This window comes from Aythya ferina, assembly GCF_964211825.1.
Source record: "Aythya ferina genome assembly, contig: HAP1_SCAFFOLD_29, whole genome shotgun sequence".
Classification (NCBI taxonomy): Eukaryota; Metazoa; Chordata; class Aves; order Anseriformes; family Anatidae; genus Aythya; species Aythya ferina.
In genome coordinates, this window is record NW_028181463.1 from 1,277,425 (window position 1) to 1,301,505 (window position 24,081).

Consider the following 24,081-nt stretch of genomic DNA (forward strand, 5'->3'; position numbering starts at 1 on the left):
GTTCATGCAGCAGTTCCTTGGGTATATTCCTTCCACCAGCTTTGGAAGAGCTGTGCAATGGAAGAGATGCCACTGTACAGACAGCAAGATACATGAGATCTGAAGACTTAGTTGAATGTGAAAGCACAAGAGAACAATGAGGAAGCCAAAGGGAGTAGCAGTGACAAGACCACGTCCTGCTGCTGGCCATGGCCATGGCTCCAGGCAAGCAGCAGCCCCAACCCGAAGGCAGCAGAGAGGCAGAGCCCAGCGGGCGGTGAGCCTCTTGGCCCTGAGCCCCTCCTGCATGCTGGGGCTGCTCCCCCAGAATCAGAGGAGATGGGAAGAGAGGGATACTGAGTCCAATGAATTTATGCTGTCTTCTTTATTGTCTATACTTACAGAGGAAGCCTAGTTCAATATGATTGATTAGAAGACATAGTCAAAGTAAATAAATTACTTAATAAATTAAAACAATGTCAAAAGTTATGAAAATAATCAAAATGAAAAATGAAATGAAAATCTCTCGTCAGTTACTTAAAATAGAATGGTAGCATTTAAAGGATTATTATTGTTATTACAATATGATAATAATACTAAGTACAAAAAATGATATGATACAAATAACAATAATGTTAACAGCACTGATGCTTAAGAAGCACATATAGAAACAGTTTCCTCACTGCAACCTTGAGCTCCTGGTTCCTCATGCTGTAGATGAGGGGGTTCACTGCTGGAGGTGCCACTGAGTACAAAAGTGACACCACCAAGTCCAGAGATGGGGAAGAGATGGAAGCGGGCTTCAGGTAGGCAAACGTGGAAGTGCTGAGAAAGAGGAAGACCATGGCCAGGTGAGGGAGGCACGTGGAAAAGGCTTTGTGCCGGCCTTGTTCAGAGGGTATCCTCAGCATTGCCCTGAAGATTTGCACATAGGCTATAGGACAGCACAATGAAAACAAAAGAACCAAAGGCTAAAGAAATACTAAAACACAAGTGCCCCAGCAAGTGCTCCCCCAGCTCCTGAGGGGATAGGAAGAGGTGGCAGCTCAGACCAATGAATTTCTTCTGGATTCTTTATTGTGTTTACCTACACAGGAAGCCTGGTTCTATAGGTAAATCTTTAACAAGTAGGAGGTTAAGATTAATATTATTTATATCTGAAAAAATAGCTAGTGAAAATAACAGAATCACAGAATCACAGAATTTTCTAGGTTGGAAGAGACCTCAAGGTCATCGAGTCCAACCTCCAACCTAATGCTAACAGCCCTCCACTAAACCATATCCCTAAGCTCTACATCTAAGCGTCTTTTGAAGACTTCCAGGGATGGTGACTCCACCACTTCCCTGGGCAGCCTGTTCCAGTGTCTAACAACCTTTTCAGTAAAGAAGTTCTTCCTAACATCTAACGTAAAACTCCCCTGGCTAACAACACAGACAAATAAAAAGAAAAATAATGTATCTTAAAGTTTTCAAAAAATAGGTGTTTCTGATTATAAGCTTATTGTTATAGTCAACGAAGCTGAAGAATATGTATTCAATCAGTGTCCTCACTGCAACCGTTAGTTCCAGGTTCCTCATGTTTTAGATGAGTGGGTTCACTGCTGGAGGCACTGACGATGGGAAGAGATTGCAGTTGAAACTAATGAAATTGTCCCAGTTTCTTTATTGTCTTTATTTAAACAAGAATATCGATTGTAAAGGTATTTGAAATTATTGACTTCATAATAATAATAAGATAATAATTAGGAGGCTTAGAATAACATTAAATCAAAGCCACAAGATATAGTAAATAATAATAAAGAAAATTACTTTCAAGAATTTGCACTAAGAGTGTTTGTTTGCATAAATCCTATTAGTATTTTATGCACATTATTAATGCTGAAGGAAGAGGTATAAAATAGTTTCCTCACTGTATGTTTGAGCTGCTGGTTCCTCATGCTGTAAATGAGGGGATTCACTGCTGGAGGCAACACTGAGTATAGAACAGCCACCACCAGGTCCAGGGATGGGGAAGAGATGGAGGGGGGCCTCAGGTAGGCAAATATGCCAGTGCTGACAAACAGGAAGACCACGGCCAGGTGAGGAAGGCATGTGGAAAAGGCTTTGTGCCGGGCCCGCTTAGAGGGCATCCTCAGCACTGCCCTGAAGATCTGCATGTAGGAGAAAACAATGAAAACAAAACAACCAAGGACTAAAGAAACACTAAACACAAGTGCCCCGACTTCCCTGAGGTAGGCATCTGAGCAGGAGAGCTTGAGGATTTGGGGGATTTCACAGAAGAACTGGTCCACAGCATTGCCATGGCAGAGGGGAAGGGAAAATGTAGTGGCCATGTGCAGGACAGCATTGAGAAAGCCACTGCCCCAGGCAGCTGCTGCCATCTGGGCACAAGCTCTGCTGCCCACGAGGCTCCCGTAGTGCAGGGGCTTGCAGATGGCAATGTAGCGGTCATAGGCCATGGCAGTGAGAAGAAAATATTCTGCTGCTATAAAGAAGAGAAAGAAAAAGACCTGAGCAGCACAGCCTTGATAGGAGATGGCCCTGGTGTCCCAGAGGGCATTGGCCATGGCTTTGATTAGAGTGGTGGAGATGGATCCCACATCGAGAAGGGCAAGGTTGAGGAGGAAGAAGTACATAGGGGTGTGGAGGCGGTGGTTGTAGGCTACGGCGCTGAGGATGAGGCCGTTGCCCAGGAGGGCAGCCAGGTAGATGCCCAGGAAGAGCGCGAAGTGCAGGAGCTGCAGCTCGCGCGTGTCTGCGAATGCCAGCAGGAGGAACTCGCTCACAGAGCTGATGTTGGGCATTTGCTGTCCATACACATGCTTTCCTGGTAAAGAGCAAAATGCAGAAGAATGTTAAAACAGAGTTCTCTGAGGAAAACCTATTGTGTCTCTTAAAGCACCCTGTAACCTGAGCCTCTCTCTTTGCACGAAAATCTTTTGGCATCTCTCCTGCTTGAGCTGTGGCTGGTGCTGGCTGAGAGTGGCACTGCGAGCAGGGGCTGCTGTAGGCTGCAGAGGAGTCCTCTCTGCTATACAGCAGGAAGGAATCAGGAACATGGGGGAAGCTCAAGTTCAGTTCACTGGTCAGATCAATGAGCTTTTCAGTGTTATTTCAAACAACTCATCTGAATGCAGAGTTACACAGGCCACTGCCCACAAGTTGTGTTCTAATCTGCCCTGTATTTCCTGTCTTTGAGCCACAGAACCACCCAGCTCTGGAGTTTCCTTGAGAAGCAACTGGAGACAACTGAGAGCAGAGAATCCCCAGTCCATGTGCAGCTGGACAGAAACCTCACCTGAGGTGAAGTTCTCACACAGACAGAACTTGGGAGCCTCTCTTTGAGCTCTACCTTCTCTTCTACCCCCATCTGCCCCACAGCCCATGGGCTGCAGGGGGAGAGGAGGCCAGGGAGGGGCTGCTCCAGGGGAAGGCGTCTGCAGTGCAGGGCATGGCCGCAAGGTGCCCGAATCCCCCCTGCCATGGCGTTTCTGCCAACAGCTCCTTCTGGCCGCCTGCCCCTCTGTGCTGCCTGCAGCTGTCCCTGCAGGGAGCTGCTGCTCTGCACCCACCTCTTCTTTCCCCCTGCCCGTGCTCACAGACCCCATCCCACGCGGCTGTGCTCAGCGCTGCCCTGCAGTACCCTGCCACCAGCAGGGCCCTGCCAAGGGGCACCTCCATGGCTGCAGGAGCTACGGGGCAGCTGACAGAGAGCCCGGCATGGCCAGCCAGGGCAGGGTGTTCTGGGCTGACCGGGGGCACCTGCCTTAGGGCACTCCAAGGGGCTTCTGCCAGACTTCTTCACCTCACACTGCAACCCAGCAGGACTCTCAAAGCCTACTGCATTGCCCACTGCCCTCCCAGAAACAAGACCCAGCAGGAGGAGACCCTTCCAGGACCTGCAGCTGCATGGCCCTGCAGCCAGACACTTACCTTGTCAAGGGCTGTGCATGTTTGTCCTGCAGGCAGCTCTCAGCATCCTCCCACTGCCAAGTGCCTCCAAGCCCTCTCTCCTTCTCTCCTCTCTGTGTGCCAGTTGCGGTCAGAGCCCCCCAGTCCTGCTGCGCTGTGCAGAGGAGTTGCTCCTGGCCACAGCTGTCTCTCTGCACCAGGATCCCTTTTCAAATGAGTTTAATCTGTTGCAGGAGCCCAGCCCAGCTCAGCACCAGAGGCCTAGATCAAGGCACTGGAATCACCCCTCTGGGGGCTTTGCTGATGAGCCCACGAGCCTCAGGCACTCAGAGACAATTGAAGACAGCTCTCCAGAAGTCCAAGTCAGAGGCAAGTTTCCTGCAGTGTCCCCCTGAGGGCCAGCACTCACACAGCCTCCCTTGGAGCTTGTTAGAGCAGAACCCTGGAGGCAGTGAGGACAAGGAGACAAAGGCAGTGTGAAGGTGACACTGATGTGTAGGAAAACTGGATGTGTGTCGCCAATCACAAGGGCCAGGTGTTGTCGCATGGCACACATGAAGGGAGATCCTTTGCCTTGACTGGTTGCTCAGGGCTCTTTGTGGGGCAGTAGAAGTTGGGGATGTGCATGGCCAAGTGCAGGAGAATGGTACGACCCCTGCCTGCTACATGGTTGGGGGTGAGGAGGCAATGAGGCCCTGGTGCTTTAACAATCAGCTGTCTCCTCATAGGCCTCAGTGGCAGAGACAACAGCCATAGCCATGGACACAAAGACCTGGGTTGTGACTTTGATCCCTCGTAGAGCCCTTGATCCTTTCCACACCAGGCTGTCCTAGGGACTCCCAGACCTGTACCTCTTGAGGGCTGCAGACCCTCTTCTGTGTGGTGCCACACTGGATCTGAGCTTGAGTATGATAACTCAGATTTTCTTGGAGGTCCTGCTCCTCATAAGGCAGCTCTGTAGGAAGCTGGCCTGGTTCCTGGTGAGCAGGCACCACAGCTCATAAGGCATCCCTCGTGGTGCCCCGGCCCTCCTCCTCCTGGTCACTGCTCCCTCAGTAGAGTCTGCCCTGATGTGTAGTTCCTCTTCCTCTGGCACAGGACTAGGCACTTATTGTTCAAGATGTTCCTTTAGGCAAACTACTGCAGTTTCTCAAGATTCCACTGGACAGATGCTCCATTCTGTCAGGTGTTCATGTCTGCAGGCAGATAGTTCAACCTTCCCATGTCTGTGCTGTCTCTGACAAGATAGCAGCATCAGGAGCTGCATGGAACGTTTGGATAATACAGGAGTAAGAAGCTGACTAAAAGTGCAGCATAGAATCACAGGAGAGTAGGGGATGGAAGGCTGCCAGGTTCCACCTCTTCTGTGCTTCCTTCTCATGCATGCTGTCAGTTTGTCTGGGGCTGTGTCCTGAATGTTATGGGACTGTGCAGGTGAAAATTAGAAGGTCCAAAGCCCAGCTGGAGCTCAATCCATGTACTATTGTCAAAGACAAAAAAAAAAAAAAAAAAAAAAAGTGTATATAAATACTTTTATAAAAGAGGATTTAGAAGAATGATCATCTTTAATGGGTGTATGGAAAAAACCTGATGACAAAACCTGAGGAACATAATGCCTTCTTTTCCTCAGTCTCTACCACCAAGACCAGTTGTTCCCCTGGATATTTCTTCCAGCTCATAGTCAGAGCTACACTTCAAGTTTCACTTTGTGGCTGTTTTTTCTCTCCTGCTCTTTCCTATTACCACAGAAAGCTCCATGAGGGTGGAAACCCCTCTTGAAGTAGGCATCCCAACCCAGCAGGCTCCTTGCGGCCTCTCAGCCAACCAGACACAAGTCACCTCAGCAGCAGCTTCCAAGCCAGGGGCCTGCTGCTGGCCTTGCAGCTTCTTGGCTAGACACAGCCAAGCCTTGTGCCTGCTGCTGCCCAGTCATGGACTCAAGCAGAAGGGACAGGACAACCCATGTTGGGGCCTTCTTTCTGCCTGGGTCCTCCTGGCTCTGGAGGCAGAGGGGATCCCCCAGTCAGCATGCCAAACAAGTGCCTTGACTTCTCAAAATCAAGGGTGACCTGCCACCTCCAGACACAAGTGACCTCACAGTCCCTTTCTGTGACACATTCCTGCTGCTGCCCTATCAAGTGCAGAGACAGAAGTGACCTCACAGTCCCTGCCACAGTCACATTCCTCCTGCTGGGCCATCAGATCCTGAGGGAGAGCTGACCTCTCTCTTGCTCCATAGGTACCTGTTTTTCTCTTTCTGGTTTGGAGAATAAGCTAAGTTTTAGTGGGAGTGTGTGTTGTCCTGCTAGTGGTGTCAGGTCTGTGGTTAAGGCATAAACAAGACCTACGGTTTAGTGTTTTTTAGGTCTGCCAAGGAGTCTAGGGTTAAATAGAGCATTTTCATGTTAGTGTTAAGGGAAGGCATTATGGTTAGCAAGAGGAAAAAAAGAAATGATTCCTTTCAGAGTACTGTAGTAGCATTTATGTTTAGTGATTAAAATGACTGTTTCAAGTAAGGAAAGGGCCATATGTGACTGTTTTACGTCAGTTGTACCGCAGCATCTACATTACATAAACCATCTTACTTCTATGAAATCATGTTTCTGCTGGCCAAGCTCTTCTTCCCACAGAATCACAGAATCACAGAATTGTCTAGGTTGGAAGAGACCTGAAGATCATTGAGTCCAACCTGTGACCTAACACTAACAAGTCCTCCACTAAACCATATCACTAAGTTCAACATCTAAACACCTTTTAAAGACCTCCAAGGATGATGACTCCACCACTTCCCTAGGCAGCCCATTCCAATGCGTAACAACCCTCTCGGTAAAGAATTTCTTCCTAATATCCAACCTAAAACACCCCTCGTGCAACTTTAGCCCATTCCCCCTCATCCTGTCACTGGGCATGTGGGAGAACAGACCACCCCCACCTCGCTACAGCCTCCTTTGAGGTAGCTGTAGAGAGCAAAATGGTCACCCCTGAGCCTCCTCTTCTCCAGGCTGAACAAGCCCAGCTCCCTCAGCTGCTCCTCGTAGGACTCCAGATCCCTCACCAGCTTTGTGTTTTCTCTGGACTTGCTGGAGCACCCCGATGTCCTTCTTGTAGTGAGGGGCCCAAAACTGAACACAGTACTCAAGGTGTGGCCTCACCAGAGCTGAGTACAGGGGGACAGTCACTTCCCTAGCTCTGCTGGCCACACTGCTTCTGATACAAGCCAGGATGCTGTTGGCCTTCTTGGCCACATAAGCACACTGCTGACTCTTGTTCAGCTGACTATCCACCAATACTCCCAGGTCCTTCTCTGCCTGGCAGCTTTCCAACCACTCATCTCCCAGCCTGTAGCTCTGCTTGGGGTTATTGTGCCCCAGGTGCAGGACCCTGCACTTGGCCTTGCTGAACTTCATACAGTTGGCCTCAGCCCATCGGTGCAGCCTATCCAGATCCTCCTGCAGAGCTTTCCTACTCTCGAGCAGATTGACACACGCACCTACCCTGGTGTCATCTGCAAATTTAGTGAGGGTGCACTCGATCCCCTCATCCAGATCATTGATAAAGATATTAAAGAGGACTGGCCTTAGTACTGAGTACTCATGCTAAATCCAAAACACAGCTTCATACCAGCTACTAGGAGGAAAATTATCTGGATCCTAGCCAACTCCAGGACACTCACAGACTAAGGGCATGATATATCTGTGTGTATATCATCTGAGAAAAGGTGGTGGTGATTAATTGGAAAGTACTGGAGCTGAGCATGGTGCAGATGGTATGGAATATAAGATGGATATTGACCATGTGTTGGCTGGGATAGACTTAATTTCCTTCCTATTAGATGATACAGTGCAGTGTTTTGTATATAGGACGCAGTTCCAGACAAAGTAACAGCATGCATGAAAAGGAAGAACAGAAAAGTGGAATCTGGCAGCCTTCTATCCCCCACCCTTCACTGATTCTGTGCTGTAATTCCATTCAAATAGTTCCTGCTGTATTATCTAAACCGTCCTGCAACCTTCTGTTACTGTTACCTTGTGAGAAACAGCATAGTCAGGGTGAGCCATCTGCCTGCAAACATTAACAGCAAACAGAATGGAGCATCAGTGTGGGGCAACCTTGAGAAACTGCAGGATTTTGCCTACACAAACCTCCTGACATTTACAAGGAGAAGAGCCCGATCCTGAACCAGAGGAAGAGGAACCACAGACATCAGGGCAGACTGGGACCCTGCTGAGTGAGCAGTACCCAGGAGGAGGAGGGCCTGGGCACCACAAGGGATGCCATACGAGCAGTGCTGCCTGCTCACCAGGAGCCAGGCCAGCTTCCTACAGAGCTCCTTTCTGAAGAGCAGGAACACCAAGAAGATTTGAGTTATCAGACTCAGCTCAGATTGAACGTGACACTACCCACAGAAGGGTCTGCATCTGGCAGTAGAAGATTTGGAAGTCCGGGAGTCCCTCAGACAGCCTGGTGTGGAGAGGAGGCTGTGGAAAGGCTGTAAGTCCCATCAGGACTCAGGTCTTTTTGTCCATGGCTATGGCTGTTGTCTCTGTCACTGAGGCCTATGAGGAGACAGCTGATCGTTAAAGCACCAGGGCCTCATTGCCTCCTCGCCCCCACCCATGAACCAGGCAGGGGTCGTACCATTCTCCTGCACTTGGCCATGCACATCCCCATCTCCTACTGCTCCATGAAGAGCCCTGAGCAAGGTGTGACTGCTAAGGATCTCCCTTCCCAGGGGACATGGGTCAAGGCCTGGCCCTTGTTCTTGGTGACACACATCCAGTTTTCCTACACATCAGTGTCACCTTCACATTCCCTTTGTCTCCTTGTCCTCACTGCCTCCAGTGTTCTGCTCTAACAAGCTCCAAGGGAGGCTGTGTGAGTGCTGGCCCTCAGGGGGACACTGCAGGAAACTTGCCTCTGACTTGGACTTCTGGAGAGATGTCTTCAATTGTCTGTGAGTGCCTGAGGTTCGTGGGCTCAACAGCAAAGCCCCCAGAGGGGTGATTGCAGTGCCTTGGGCTGGTGCTGTGCTGCTGAGCTGAGCCGGGCTCGTGGGACAGAGAGATCTCGTGGCAAGAGGGCCGTGGTGCAGAGAGACAGCTGTGGCCAGGAGCAGCTCCTCTGCACAGCGCAGCAGGGCTGGGGGCTCTGACCGCAGCTGGCACACAGAGAGGAGAGGAGAGAGGGCTTGGAGGCACTGAGGAGCGCAACAACAGAGGGCAGCGTGTGGCAGGACACATCTGCAGGCTCTTGACACTGTGAGGCTCTGGCAGCAGGGCACTGCAGGTGGGGTTGGCAAAGGGGTCTTCTACAGCTGCCACATCCAATGGCTGATAGCATCTGTCAGGTTGGGTCTCTCTGTTTCTGCAGTGCTTTAGATAACGGCATTATGAGGGGCAATTCAAGAGGAAGGCTGAGGCTTGACTTAAGTGAAGGGTAAGGCTTTTTCTGCACAGTGTGCTTGCATACTCCTGTAGTGGAGGGGAGGCAGGTTTCATGGTAATTCGTTGTCAGGATTGTAGTTTATACTAGCTGATCTTTAGCAGCTACAGAAGACATGACTGTCTGTCTTTGGGAGGTGTCTGCAGGCCAAAGCAGAGCACAGATCATTTGCAATGAGCAGGAGCTGCGTCCTCTGCAGGCAGAGCTGCAGCACAGGAGGGTCTGCTGAGTGTCCGTCTGTCCCTCCCTGGCCTTGCCTCCCCTGGCAGCAGCACACCGACATTCGGTGTGCTTGGGGGAAGGGGAGTACGGGGAAAGTGTGAGGGGTCTGGAGATGGGCACTTTGAGCCTGGATTCCTGTTGGAGTTTTCATGTACAGATTCAGGGGTGGGATTTGAATATCCTTGTGGGCCCCTTGCAAGCTGGGATAGTCTATGACTTCATGTCTCTATGAACCTATGAGTGCAATAATTTTGTAGCTCAATAAATACCAGCACAGGCCAAATGAGCCTAAGCATGGCTGTCATCTCTAAATGAAACTCGGCACTGAAGGAATCATCCTCTTTATCTGAGGATCTACAAGTTTTCACTTGAAATGCCCAGTTCTTATGCCTTACAAAACAGAGTGGGGTGGGCAGAAAGACAGAAAATACAAAAATAAATCCCAGCAGCCCTGCTCTGCAGTTGGGTGAATTGGGAGCAACAATATTGAAAAGTTCTTTATTATCAGGTGATTGAATATGAGATTACCCCATCTTCCTTTTTACCTCAGGCTGTGGGGCAGGACTGACACATTGCCCAGAGCACGGTCCCTTGCCACCCCGGACACCCTCAGGCAGCATCAAGAAGAACACAAGAAAGGGACCTGCTAAATGTCTGACTGAAATGGTTTCCAGGGCAGTTATGTGAGAAATGTAAGAACTTTACCTCAGGTATGTCTTCATATTTGTTAAAGATTTTTTCATCCTTGAGTAACTCATGCTCAGAACCAGCAAATGCCCAACATCAGCTCAGTGAGTGAGTTCCTCCTGCTGGCATTCGCAGACACACGCGAGCTGCAGCTCCTGCACTTCGCGCTCTTCCTGGGCATCTACCTGGCTGCCCTCCTGGGCAACGGCCTCATCCTCAGTGCCGTAGCCTGCCACCACCGCCTCCACACCCCCATGTACTTCTTTCTCCTCAACCTCGCCCTCCTGGACGTGGGCTGCATCTCCACCACTCTGCCCAAAGCCATGGCCAATGCCCTCTGGGACACCAGGGCCATCTCCTATCAAGGCTGTGCTGCCCAACTCTTTCTCTTTGTTTTCTTGCTTGTAGCAGAATATTGTCTCCTCACCGTGATGGCCTATGACCGCTACGTTGCCATCTGCAAGCCCCTGCACTACGGGAGCCTCGTGGGCAGCAGAGCTTGTGCCCAGATGGCAGCAGCTGCCTGGGGCAGTGGCTTTCTCATTGCTGTCCTGCACACGGCCAACACATTTTCCCTGCCCCTCTGCCAAGGCAATGTTGTGGACCAGTTCTTCTGTGAAATCCCCCACATCCTCAAGCTCTCCTGCTCACATGCCTACCTCAGGAAAGTGGGTGCACTTCTTTTTAGTTTGACATTAACATTTGGTTGTTTTATTTTCATTGTGGTGTCCTATGTGCAGATCCTCAGTGCTGTACTGAGGATGCCTTCTGAACAGGGCAGGCACAAAGCCTTTTCCACTTGCCTCCCTCACCTGGCCGTGGTCAGCCTCTTTGTCAGCACTGTCCTGTTTACCTACCTGAAGCCCCCCTCCATCTCCTCGCCATTCTTGGACCTGGTGATAGCAGTTCTGTACTCGGTGGTGCCTCCAGTACTGAATCCTCTTGTCTACAGTATGAGGAATCAGGACCTCAAGGAAGCCTTGTGGAAATTGCTGTTTAGATGTGTTGCAGGACAATAAGTACTCAGTCTGCTTCTGCAGATGAGTCCTAATGTTACTTGTTATAGGAACGGCCTATAGTCTTTTTCTTTTTGTTTGTGTGCTTGTGTGCAATTTTATTACTCGATTTCCTTAGTTTTAGTTCGGTTAACGTTACCCACTAAAATGATATTATTCATCCCAATTCCACTTTGGTATGTATTTTTCAAGTCTATCTCAGCGACTATACAAAAAGAGCCTGTCTGTCTGTGAACTTAAGGAAGGAGCCTGCACTGCCATCTTATTCTGACATCCTTCCTCTGAGACCAGGCCTGGCTCTGCAGGGGCAGTGCCCGTGTGCAGGGGTGCAGAGGAAAAGAGTCCCATCCCAGCAGCACGGCCAGGGAACACCAGCGCTTGGGGCATGCAGAGCTGCTCTCTTGCCACTGCCGCCCTGTCCTGCTGAGCCCTGCTGGTGGGGTCAGGCCCAGCTGCTCCTGGAGCTTGGTGCCAGCGCTGCTGTGGGGCTGTGCTGGGACTGCAGGCAGGGACAGGCAGTGGGCACGGCAGTGGCACAGCTGGCCTCCACTGCAGCACTTCCCTCCTAAGGGGGGATCTCCTCCGGGCACTGCCTGAAGGCTGAGACCTTCCTGCAAAGCTGCTGTCAAGATCAAGCCCCAGTAAGAGGCTCCAATGGGGCACGATGCTTTCCTTCTTTCCACAGGTTCTCGGTGTGTTGGGAGCAGAGACTCAGCATGGATTTTTATGGATTTGGGGCTGATTCAGATATTCCCTGTTAGTTGTTAGTGCCCCTGAGTTTATCAGTGTTCCCAGTTCCCAGGCACTGGGGCTCTACAGCACACGATGGGGCTGATGGCTGACAGCACCTCACAGGACTGCAAGTAATTGGCTCCTGTGTGTCAGAGAGGCTGGGAGTCTAGCAGCAGTGCCATGGGCTTGAAGGATCACAACCTGCTCCCATGTACCTGGGCAGGTCCTGGGCCATAAAAGGGGAGTTTTGTAGGTGTGGTATTATGAGCTCAGAGGTGCCTCAGAAATTCCTTACCCAGTCCTTAGTGAATGTCTGTAAAGCAGATTGTGAGCTGAGCTCTTTCTGAAGTAGCTGACAGGTCATCCCTCGACTACCAGCTGGCAGTACCCAGGAGTCCCCAGACTGGAACAGGTCTTGAACAAGGGGTGTCATGTCAGAGGTGTCAGCTTTTTCCTAAAAAACAGGGCTTCCTTCAGTTTTCCATGCAGGGGTGGCCACTGCCTACAAGATGCCCAGGGATAGCTGCAGCCTGCATGAAGGCCTATGAACAGTTATCCAGGAGCCGTAGCAGCCATTCTAGATCCAAAGCTGGTGGGTAGATAACAAACTTTTGGGGTGTTGCAGAGCTGCTAGGCATGATATGCAGGGTGCTCCTACAGACCTTTGTGCCCTTTGCCTTCCTGACTACAATGCCACTTCTCTCTCAGACGTGGAGTAGCCATCAGAGGTAAGAGATACTCTGAGATCATGAAAGCCATCAGAAAGCTGCCCCTAAGAAGTTGACTGACATGGGGAGGTCAGGAGAAGCTTGTACAGGAGAGGTGTATGGTTTTGGGGGAAGGAAGAGGGGCTTGGCCAACACAAACTAACAATTTTTTAAGAAGTCCGAGGGTTGATGCTGCTACAACACTGACTCTGAAAACATTCCTGCCAGGCTCTTACCTTGTTTCTAACCCCTCTTACTCCTCACCATAACTGTAATATACTACTTTTAAACTCAGAACTTCCCTTGAAGCCAAAGATCAAACCCATAAGCCTTTACCATTAACTTCTTGCTCACCCTAATCCCTGTCTTTATCACTTAGCTAAAAGTGCTTTAATTAAACCTTGCCCGCAGGCCAGCCCTAAAAATAACCCTATCCCACAGAGCTTGACCATATGCTAAATTCTGACCTGACACCATAAGCAGATCACCAAACCCTACTTCTAACCCCTATCCAGGAAGAAGGCCTGGACATGTATTTCTCTGTCCCTACTGCAATGGGAACGGAAAGTAGGAGGCACACAACTTGGTCATGTCTATCCGAGGAGTTTGAAGCCAGCGGTAAGCCCATGGCTTGAGCGATGATGGTGAGGCAACTGTGTCTGGTCAGCTGATAAACCACAGGAAGGATGCTGGGTTGGAAGTCCTGTTTGAGGTGTGGTTTCTGAGATGGCTGAGCTTTGGTCATTAGTATGAAACAGCAGGAGAAAAATCAACTGTCACAAAGTACAACTTGGAAAGTGGACTCTGGGTTAGAGAAGGAAGAAATATCCCTCAAAGGGGTCAGAGGTCACTCAGATGAAATCTTAGTACTCTTAACCAATCTATAACCGTGGCCTCAAATTAACTTCTCTAGTAATTCCATTGGGAGACTTTCACAGTAATGACCCTCTAAATAAAACAACCAAATGCTAACAAAATGCTAAACAGAATTGCCCAAACTTCTCTGAAATAGGAATCTGAGCAGGAGAGCTTGAGGATGTGGGGGATTTCACAGAAGAACTGGTCCACAGCATTGCCTTGGCAGAGGGGCAGGGAAAATGTAGTGGCCGTGTGCAGGGCAGCATTGAGAAAGCCACTGCCCCAGGCAGCTCCTGCCATCTGGGCACAAGCTCCGCTGCCCACGAGGCTCCCGTAGTGCAGGGGCTTGCAGATGGCAACGTAGCGGTCATAGGCCATGACGGTGAGAAGGGAAAACTCTGCATCAAAAAAAAAAAGATTAAAAAAGTACTTGGGCAGCACACCCGTGATAGGAAATGGCCCTGGTGTCCCAGAGAGAATTGGCCATGGCTTTGATTAGAGTGGTGGAGATGGATCCCACATCGAGGAGGGCGAGGTTGAGGAGGAAGAAGTACATGGGGGTGTGGAGGCGGTGGTGGCAGGCTACGGCACTGAGGATGAGGCCGTTGCCCAGAAGGGCAGCCAGGTAGATGCCCAGGAAGAGCGCGAAGTGCAGGAGCTGCAGCTCGCGCGTGTCTGCGACTGCCAGCAGGAGGAACTTGCTCACAGAGCTGATGTTGGGCATTCTCTGACTTTGTACTTGCTTGTCTGTTGAAGAGGAGAAGACAGAGCAATATTAGAACAGATGTCTCTGAGGAAAATAGGAAATAAAACAGAAGGGTGGATAACTCAAAGTCAGAAAAATGTCAGACCAATGAGCTTTGCAGTATTGTTGCAAACAACTGAGCTGATTGAGGAGCAAAATTGCAACTATTTTCCTCACTTTATTTTATCCTAGTTGCCCGTATAACACATAGGAGAGGTATTGAATGGTGGAACTCCCTGATATTACTTCCATACTCCAAGTGATATCCTGTGGGTGCCAAGAGGCAAAGGACTTGTCCACTGGGGAAGACTGAGCAGAGCAGCTCTGCCCATCAGTCCTGCTCTCTGTTGCCCTGGGCTACCCCTCTATGAGCTACAGGACCATCCCTCTCAGGTGCTGCCCTGAGAAGAAACAGGAGACAGCTGAGAGCAGAGAAGCCCCACTCCAAGTGCAGCTGAACAGAATCTTCACCTTTTCTCCAGGGGACTGATCAGGATCTCAGCTCTTCCCTCCTAGACAGGGCTGCAGAGGCCTCATTCCTGCTGCACACAGACAGCCATCCAGCACCATGGACATGATGTTAGTATGGAGATGTATTTTCCTTGGGCAGCTGGATAACACAAGGATGCCATGAGAGAGCTGCATCCTGCGGGAGAGCAGCCTGCAGCCCAAAAGGATGCCACGGACAGAGCTGGGTATCTGAAAGCTGGAGTGTCCCATATCCCAGCTACACCCCCTGCAGGGTCTGGAGGAGGCTTTGTCACTCCTCTCTTATCTGACCAGGGGTAGCTAGGTTATGACACTCCAAGGGGCTTCTGCCAGACTTCCTCACCTCGCAGGGCAACCCAGCAGGACTCTGGTCAGTACAAGATGGACTGAGCAGAGCTCAAGTGCTCAATCTGCTGGGAGCAGGCAGAGGAGAGCTCTGCAGACCCAGGGCACGCAAAAGCCCCACCAAAGAAGCCTGGTGAGGGATTCCTTGCAGCCCTGGGGCAATGGCAGTGACCCCATGAGCTGGGTCTGCCTCCCAGCCTGCCCAGCACGGCCCTGCAAAGTGCCCCCGTGCCCCGGGCACCACAACCCCCTTTCTCTGCAGAGCAGCACTGCCAGCTGGGGCTGGGGCTGGGGCTGGGGCTGGGCTGGGAGGGCGCTTCCCTGAGTGTCTTCTAGGCCAGCTTCAGGCACAGGGCTTCTGGATGTGAGTGTGATCTGTGCTCTGAGCAAGGAGCTCAGAGACCACCAACAGGCACGGGGCTGGAGCATTGCCTGCAAGGACTCTCCTGCCCTAACACCTTACAGGACTGGCACAGAAATGGCTCCTGTGCATCAGAGAGGCTGGGAGCCCAGCAGCAGTGCTGCAAGAATCACAGCCAGATTACTTCTAGATGGGCAGGTCCTGGCCCAAAAAGGGGGTGTTTTGTAGCTCTGTTGTTATGAGGTCAGTCGTGCTTCAGAAATTCCTAATCCAGTCCTAAGTGAATGTCCATAAAGAGGATTGTGAGTTGAGCTCTTTCTGAAGTAGCCGACAGGTCATCCCTTGAGTCCTGGCTGAGATCTCTGCCATTAGGCTCACATTTGCCAGTGCCTGTGACAGGCCAGCAGAAGACACGTGCTTTGCACTGTAGGCTGTGAGATCCACTCTTCCAAAGTACCTGGTAGGCCCCAAAGAGGAAGAGGTCTTGGATAGGAGTTGTCATGTCAGAGGTGTCAGCTTTTGTCTGACGTTATCCTTCAGGGCTGCTTTAAGTTTTCTACACAGATGTGGTCACTGCTTCCAAGATGCCTGTGGGAAACTGAAGCATGCATGAGGACCTGGGAAATGTTACCCTGGATTAAAAGTTACCCTGGATCCATTGGATGGCTTGGCCATCATAAAGTAACAATTGTGAAAAGGTAAGGGGGTTCAGGTAATATTGATGCTGCTGCAACACTGACTCTGAGAATACTCCCTTCAGACTCTTACTTTGTTTCTAACCCCTAACTGCTACTCCTCACCTTGACTGTAATCCACTACTCCTGCTTAACCTCAAACCTTCACTTGAAGCAAGTATTCCATTTCAGATAAACCAAGCCTCGGTCTTCCTGCTAAAATGACCCCTCAAAAATAACATTCTCTAAAACATCTTCTATGCCACATTACAGGTAGAATAAGACCCATCCTCACAGATGCTATCAGGCATCAGATGTGCTAGCTGTAGATGACCCCTCTGGCAACCCCACCTGCATGGCCCTGCTGCCAGAGCCTCATGGTGTCAAGAGCCTGCAAATGTGTCCTGCCACACGCTGTCCTCTGTTGTTGCACTCCTCAGTGCCTCCAAGCCCTCTCTCATTCTCTCCTCTCACCTGTGGTCAAAGCCTCCAGCCCTGCTGTGCTGTGCAGAGGAGCTGCTCCTGGCCACAGCTGTCTCTCTGCACCACGGCCCTCTTGCCACGAGCTCTCTCTGTCCCACGAGCCTGGCCCAGCTCAGCAGCACAGCACCAGCCCAAGGCACTGCAATCACCCCTCTGGGGGCTTTGCTGATGAGCCCACGAACCTCAGGCACTCAGAGACAATTGAAGACATCTCTGCTGAAGTCCAAGTCAGAGGCAAGTTTCCTGCAGTGTCCCCCTGAGGGCCAGCACTCACACAGATCTCATTAGAGCAGAACCCTGGAGGCAGTGAGGACAAGGAGACAAAGGCAATGTGAAGATGACATTGATGTGTAGAAAAACTGTATGTGTGTCACCAAGCACAAGGGCCAGGCCTCGACTCCAAGTGCTTCGGAAGGGAGATCCTTTCCTTTACAGGTTGCTCAGGGCTCTTTGTGGGGCAGTAGCAGATGGGGATGTGCATGGCCAAGTGCAGGAGAATGGTATGACTCCTGCCTGCTTCATGGGTGGGGGCGAGGAGGTAATGAGGCCCTGGTGCTTTAAAGATCAACTGTCTCCTCAAAGGCCTCAGTGGCAGAGACAACAGCCATAGCCATGGGCACAAAGATCTGGGTTCTGCTGGGACTCTCAGTCTAGTCACAGCCCTTAATCCTTTCCACAGCAGCCTTTCCTAATCACAGAATTTCTAGGTTGGAAGAGACCTCAAGATCATCGAGTCCAACCTCTGACCTAACGCTAGCAGTCCCCACTAAACCATATCACTAAGCTCTACATCTAAACGTCTTTTGAAGACTTCCAGGGATGGTGACTCCACCACTTCCCTGGGCAGCCTGTTCCAATGCCTCACAACCCTTTCAGTACAGAAGTTCTTCCTAACATCCAACCTAAAACTCCCCTGGTGCATCTTTAGACCATTCCCCCTCGTCCTGTCACCAGGCACGTGGGAGAACAGGCCAACCCCCACCTCGCTACAGCCTCCCTTGAGGTACCCATAGAGAGCGATAAGGTCGCCCCTGAGCCTCCTCTTCTCCAGGCTGAACAAGCCCAGCTCCCTCAGCCGCTCCTCGTAGGACTTGTTCTCCAGGCCCCTCACCAGCTTCGTCGCCCTTCTCTGCACCTGCTCAAGCACCTCAATGTCCTTCTTGTAGCGAGGGGCCCAAAACTGAACACAGTACTCGAGGTGCGACCTCACCAGAGCCGAGTACAGGGGGACGATCACTTCCCTAGCCCTGCTGGTCACACTGTTTCTTATGCAAACCAGGATGCCATTGGCCTTCTTGGCCACCTGAGCACACTGCTGGCTCATATTCAGCCGACTATCCACCATCACTCCCAGGTCCTTCTCTGCCTGGAAGCTCTCCAACCACTCATCTCCCAGACTGTAGCTCTGCTTGGGGTTATTGCACCCCAGGTGCAGGACCCGGCACTTGGCCTTGTTGAACTTCATGCAGTTGACCTCAGCCCATCGGTCCAGCCTATCCAGATCCTCCTGCAGAGCTTTCCTTCCCTCAAGCAGATCGACACACGCACCTAGCTTGGTGTCATCTGCAAACTTACTGAGGGTGCACTCGATGCCCTCGTCCAGATCATCGATGAAGATATTAAAGAGGACTGGCCCCAGCACCGAGCCCTGGGGGATGCCACTAGTGACTGGCCTCCAACTGGACTTGGCTCCATTCACCACAACTCTTTGGGCCCGGCTATCCAGCCAGTTTCTAACCCAACGAAGCGTGCGCCAGTCCAAGCCAAGACACAAGTCACAAACCGGACACAAGTCACCTCAGCAGCAGCTTCCAAGCCAGGGGCCTGCTGCTGGCCTTGCAGCTTCTTGTGGAGACACAGCCAAGCCTTGTGCCTGCTGCTGCCCACTCATGGACTCAAGCAGAAGGGATAGGACAACCCATCTGGGGGCCTTCTTTCTGTCTGGGTCCTCCTGGCTCTGGAGGCAGAGGGGATCCCACAGTCAGCATGCCAGGCAGGTGCCTTGTGCTGGCCTAGCAGGGCCACTGCCAGATGTCAGCCCAAAAGTGCAGCTCCCAGGGAGAAGCCAAGCGTGATCTGCCACCACCAGACACAAGTGACCTCACAGTCCCTTTCTGTGACACGTTTCTGCTGCTGCCCTATCAAGTGCAGAGACAGAAGTGACCTCACAGTCCTTGCCACAGTCACATTGCTCCTGTTGGGGCAGGAGATCCTGAAGCCGAGCTCGTATCTCCCTAGTCCCTTAGGGACTAGGACTCACTTTTCTGGGTTAGAGAGTAAACAGAGGTTTTTTGGGAACGTTTGGTGTTCTTCTGTGGTTAGGGTATAGGCAAGCTCTGTAGTTTAGCATTTTATTTAGGTCTGCCAAAAAATCGAGGGATAAATAGAGCATTTTAATACTAGTGTCCACGGAAGGCATTTGGGTGAGTAAGCCTCATCTTGGTAAGGGATGCAAGGAATAATAAGAAGACATTCTAGAGATACATCACTCGGTAAATAAAGGCCAAGGAGAGTGTACCCCCTGCAATGAATGAGAAGGGTGGACTGGTAATGACAGACATGGAGAAGGCTGAGGGACTCAACAACATCTTTGCCTCAGTCTTCCCTGCCAGTCAGGCTTCCCAAGTCTTTCATTTCCCTGAACCCATGGATGGAGGCTGGAGGTGCAAATTCCCACCCACTCTAAGTGAAGAGCAGGTTTGAGACCACCTGATGGAACTCAACAAGCACAAGTCTATGGCACCTGATGACTTGCATCCCGTCGTCATGAGAGAACTGGCTGATGCAGTTGGCAAGCCTCTCTCCATCATATTGGAAGAGTCCTGTCAGTTGTGTGAAGTCCCTGGTGGCTTGAAAAAGGGAAATATCACTCCCATTTTTAAAAAGGGTAGAAAGGATAACCCAGGGAACTACTGAATGGTGAGCCTCAAGGCACAAAGAGATGATGTCAAGGCACAAAGAGGTGATCTCAGGCAGCCAGCATGGCTTCACCAAAGGACAAATCTTGCCTGACCAATCTGGTGGCTTTCTACAATGGAGTGACCACATCAGACAACAAGGGAAGACCGACCAATGTCATCTACTTGGACTTCTGTAAGACCATTGCCATGGTCCCACATGACATCCTGATCTCCAAATCAGAGAGATATGCATTTGAAAGGTGAACCATTCAGTGGGTAAGGAGTTGGCCTGAAGGTCACACCCAGAGAGTGGTGCTCAATGGCTCTATGTCCAAGTGGAGGCTGGTGATGAGTCTTGTACCTCAGGGATCTATCCTCGGACCCGTATGGTTTAATATGTTTATTAGTGACATAGACAGTGGGGTCGAGTGCACCCTCAGCAAGTGTGCAGATGACACCAAGCTGAGAGATGTAGTTGGTGCAACAGAGGAAGGGATTCCTGTGCAAAGGGCCCTGAGCAACCTGATCTCATGGGGGGCATCCCTGTTTATGGCCAGGGGGTTAGCAATAGGTGATCTTTAAAGTCCCTTCCAACAGGAGCCATTCTCTGAATCTATGCTCTCACAAACTATACCTCAAGCATGACTCCCATCCCATCAGCCTTCCTGTGGTCTATCACCTGACCAGAACAGAAGATGCCTCACCATCATCTTCAATGCCATGTGCATGCTTCTGGCCTTTACAGTCCCTAACTGTGCCACATTCCTCATGCAGGTCCATCAGAGCCAGAGACAGAAGTGACCTCCCAGCCTCACAACCATGTGCCTCCTGCAGGCCCAGTACATCCTGAGGCACACCTGACCTCATCCCAGCATTCCCAGCCAGCTCCTCCTTGTGGCCTCTGATCTGATCAGATACCTATCACCTCACATGCCTCTTCCAATGCTGAGTGACTGCTGCAGGACTTCACAGTTCCTGCTCTACCCCAAGGGGACAAGCAGCTGAAGTTAGGTGTAGAAGTGGGGTTGAAGCTGAGATGTGTTGTGTGCATGGTGGAGGGCTTTGGGAGTTATGTGTTCAGATTAACATTTAGGCATTAGAGGTCACCTTCTAGGGTTAAGGGAATGGTAGGCCTTTAAGGGAGGGATCAGTGTTCTGCTCAAGATGCCTGCTCAAGGGGTAGGGGAAGAGCAAGCTTTGTGGGTTAGAGTTCAGTTCTTGGTGGAGGGCTAGGCTTAAGGCTGGTGTTTTACTCCTTGGTTAGGCTTAATCATCCTTCTGCTTGCTCTTCTAGTAGAAGATGAATTTGACATCTGCATTTTCAAAGTACAGAGGAACGTCTTTGATCAACCTGCCCTTTCCAAGGTCTTTGAGATAGGTCTTATGACAATGTCAGCAGCTCCACCAGCACCTCTCTAACCCTTCTCACACTACCTCTAAGAAACCTGAGGACTGACCAGGAGAATTCTGAAGGTTTTATGTCTTCATGGGCTTAACACGGTCAATGGTAGCAGTGTCATAGATAATCATAGAAACATGGGATCATAGAATCATAGAATGGTTTGGGTTGTGTTATAAATTAGACCACACAATTTACAGGTCTATTGTAATTATTTTATTAATCAAGTAAGCAGACACAAGCAAAACAGCGCTGGGCGGCTGGGGAGTCTCCGCTCCGCAACAGCACGCAACTTCCCCTTTCCAGTGTCGCTGTTTTATAGCATTGAAGTTCCGGCTTATCGAGACCTATTGAACTGGCTGAGGCTGCGCAGTTTATTGTTGAGAGGGGGGGTCGTTGTTCCTCTGCTGGTGTTCACACGTTGTGCTCGTATTCAGGTGGGGGTAATGAAGCGGCAGACAGGATGTCTGGTTTCACTCAAGGATGTGTATCCAATACTCCCTCCTGTTATCTGCTTGCTTTAATCCTCCCCTTTACCAAGGCCGTTAATTTGTACAACCTTATCTCTTCAGCAGTTTCTCCAAATTCCTCAAAGACAATGAACAAACCCCCCACTAATTTATCACAATCCCTCCTTTTTCTTTTTCTAACATATTTTGTTCATTGAATTTTTGCAATATTTGCTTGCTGAGCATTAAAGTTTCTGTGTCTTCCTTCTCCTGCTCAAGAGATTCATACTTAGCACGCACAAGCATAAGATGAGCAGCTTCTAATCGACTTTTCACAATTGCGATTACTTGATTGAATATACATGGTCCAAAAGTCAGTGTTAATATAAGTAACAACAAGGGGGCCCTGCTATGGTTGATAGCAGGGTAGTAAGCCAAGGTGAGTAATTAAACCAGGATTCATACCAATTCTGATGAGCCTCATTTTCCCTTTTACATTTTTCTAATCCTTCCCGCAATTTAGTCATTGTATCTCTTACCACCCCAGTATGATCTTTACCAGATGGTATTCAGCCACTGTGTGATGGGTATACATATACTCTTCAGTGTGGTATAGAATCCTTGGTATAATGACCACCTGTACACAAAAATCATGAGATGTGTTAAACAATTTTAAAGATAGGCAAGGAGTGACTCCCAACAATGAACATACCCACCTAGTGTTATTTGCAGGAATTAACCATTTATGTGTTTGGTCCATTCTTATTTTTATTTATTTATTTATTTATTTTCAGTGGCATGGCACAGATCATTTTTATCTCTTGGAACTGTGCCGATACATCTACCTTTTCCCGTAACTTGGGTCAAAGTTATCCCGATTTCCTGACTCCAATTGCACTTGGAAGAATTTGAATATGGGGGCTTAACACTTACACATAGCCAGTACCCTTCAGTTATCTCCTTGGGTACAACCCCTTTCTTTTTTTTTTCACAATGCTTGGAAGCAGTGTGGGAAAGGATAACTCTGTCAACTTATTAGAAAACACTGTAGTAGGTTGGGCAGTCCCAGGTATATTTACAGTCTGGACAACCAAACCTTCCCCTAGTAACTCTTTATTAGGCCCGACTACCTTGGAAGTCTCGGGTTTTCCCTTCTTTATTAGGATGAGTCCTCCCCTATCTGTTCCGTGTTCGTAAAATCTGACATTTTTCCTAGTATCCAGCTAGTATCGTCCGAGTTTGTTATATTTATATATAGAACCTTGCAAATTTCTTTATTTCCGTGGAAGGTTCCTGTATACCCTATACCATGCCCTCACCACCTGTAACGGGGATCCAATTGTTGGTTACAACTTTGCAGCCCATATCCCACTTGTAAGAATTTATCCCGACCAGCCCCAAGTGTCCAGTCTGTAGCAATGGTTTCACACCCCTGGTATGCACAGTAATACACGTTCAGGCATTTACAGTACCCCTTTCCCGGGTTAGAACTTGGGCAGAAATAAAATCCCATATATTCCCAGCATCGGGGCCTCGAGATCAGCTGACATAGTGTAGAAGTAAAGCTTGGCCCCCCCCCGATGTTATCTGGGTTGCAATAACCTGTTGATCTTCAAATCAACTTAAAGTCCATTTAAAAGGTTGGTGGGAGTGGTGTTGAGTCGCTATGCAGGATGAAATCAGTGCGAGAACCCCCAAATACCGATAGGAATGGCTGAGGCCCATTTCTTTCCCCACTTATTCACTCCTCTGCCTCACTCGTCAGTTGGGTTGCAGCCAACTACGAGGTTTTAGTTCTTCTCGGCAGCAGTAGTGTTCTTCAGGGGAGAGCCTCTACCTTAACCCACGGTACCTATCGAGTTTGTCGCAATGTGAGCTCCAGGTCTTTGTTTCCTGGAGCGATCTCCCACTTCTCGTCACAGATGGGTCCTTTAACACGGCTGGCATGTGTCCATCCTTTCTCCGCAGTCCAAAGGGCTGTTTCTGTAGTAAGCAAAACAACATAGGGGCCTTCCCCATCGTGGTGTTAAAAAGAGTCTCTTTCAAAGTCTTCATTAGAATTGAGGGTGATCAAGTGGCAATTCCAAGTCATAGGGCATACCATATAGCATTTCAAAAGGAGAAATTCCTACATCAGTTCTGGGCTGCATCCATATGTTTAACAGTGCAAGGGGTAAGCATTTTACCCAAGAAGCCTTAATTTCCAGCATAAGTTTTGTTAGTTGTTTCTTAATTTCACCATTCATTCGCTCTACCTTTCCAGAAGAGGAGGGGTGCCAGGGGCTGTGAAAATCCCACTCAATCTCTAAGGCCTGCTTTAATCCTTGCAGTAAAACTTTACACCCATTCAGTCACATGGTCAATTAGGACAAACAAGTAACTCAGTAAAGTCTACCTGTATACTTTGGAAAGGTCAAAGCCCTGGCTCCTGTCCCCCTCTAGATAGGTTACAGAAGACCTTTTTTATTTACCTTTTGACATATAGTACATCCTCTGCATGTGTGCTTCCCTAAAGTATATATTTCTACACAGACATGCTTTCTTAGAACAACATCACACATTGCTTGCACCTCCCAATGACTCTTCTGATGTAAAACAGTTAATATTTGCCTCATTATCACTTTATTCAGCATTTCTCTCCCATTGGGGAGTATCGATTTTCCTTAAAATGATCCACATAT

At 49.7% G+C, this 24,081-nt stretch overlaps 1 protein-coding gene and 1 long non-coding RNA gene across 2 annotated transcripts in view; one reads left to right on the forward strand and one right to left on the reverse strand.

Moving 5' to 3' along the window:
• Positions 1-24,081, reverse strand: part of LOC311427923 — a 235,641-nt gene that overhangs the window by 210,449 nt on the left and 1,111 nt on the right. The window lies entirely within an intron of this gene.
• On the forward strand, positions 10,329-11,261 carry LOC311427966 (olfactory receptor 14C36-like; the record flags this gene model as incomplete). The annotated part of the gene is made up of 1 exon (XM_084539542.1): positions 10,329-11,261. The coding sequence occupies one exon, from the start codon at positions 10,329-10,331 to the stop codon at positions 11,259-11,261; it is 933 nt and encodes a 310-aa protein (XP_084395668.1).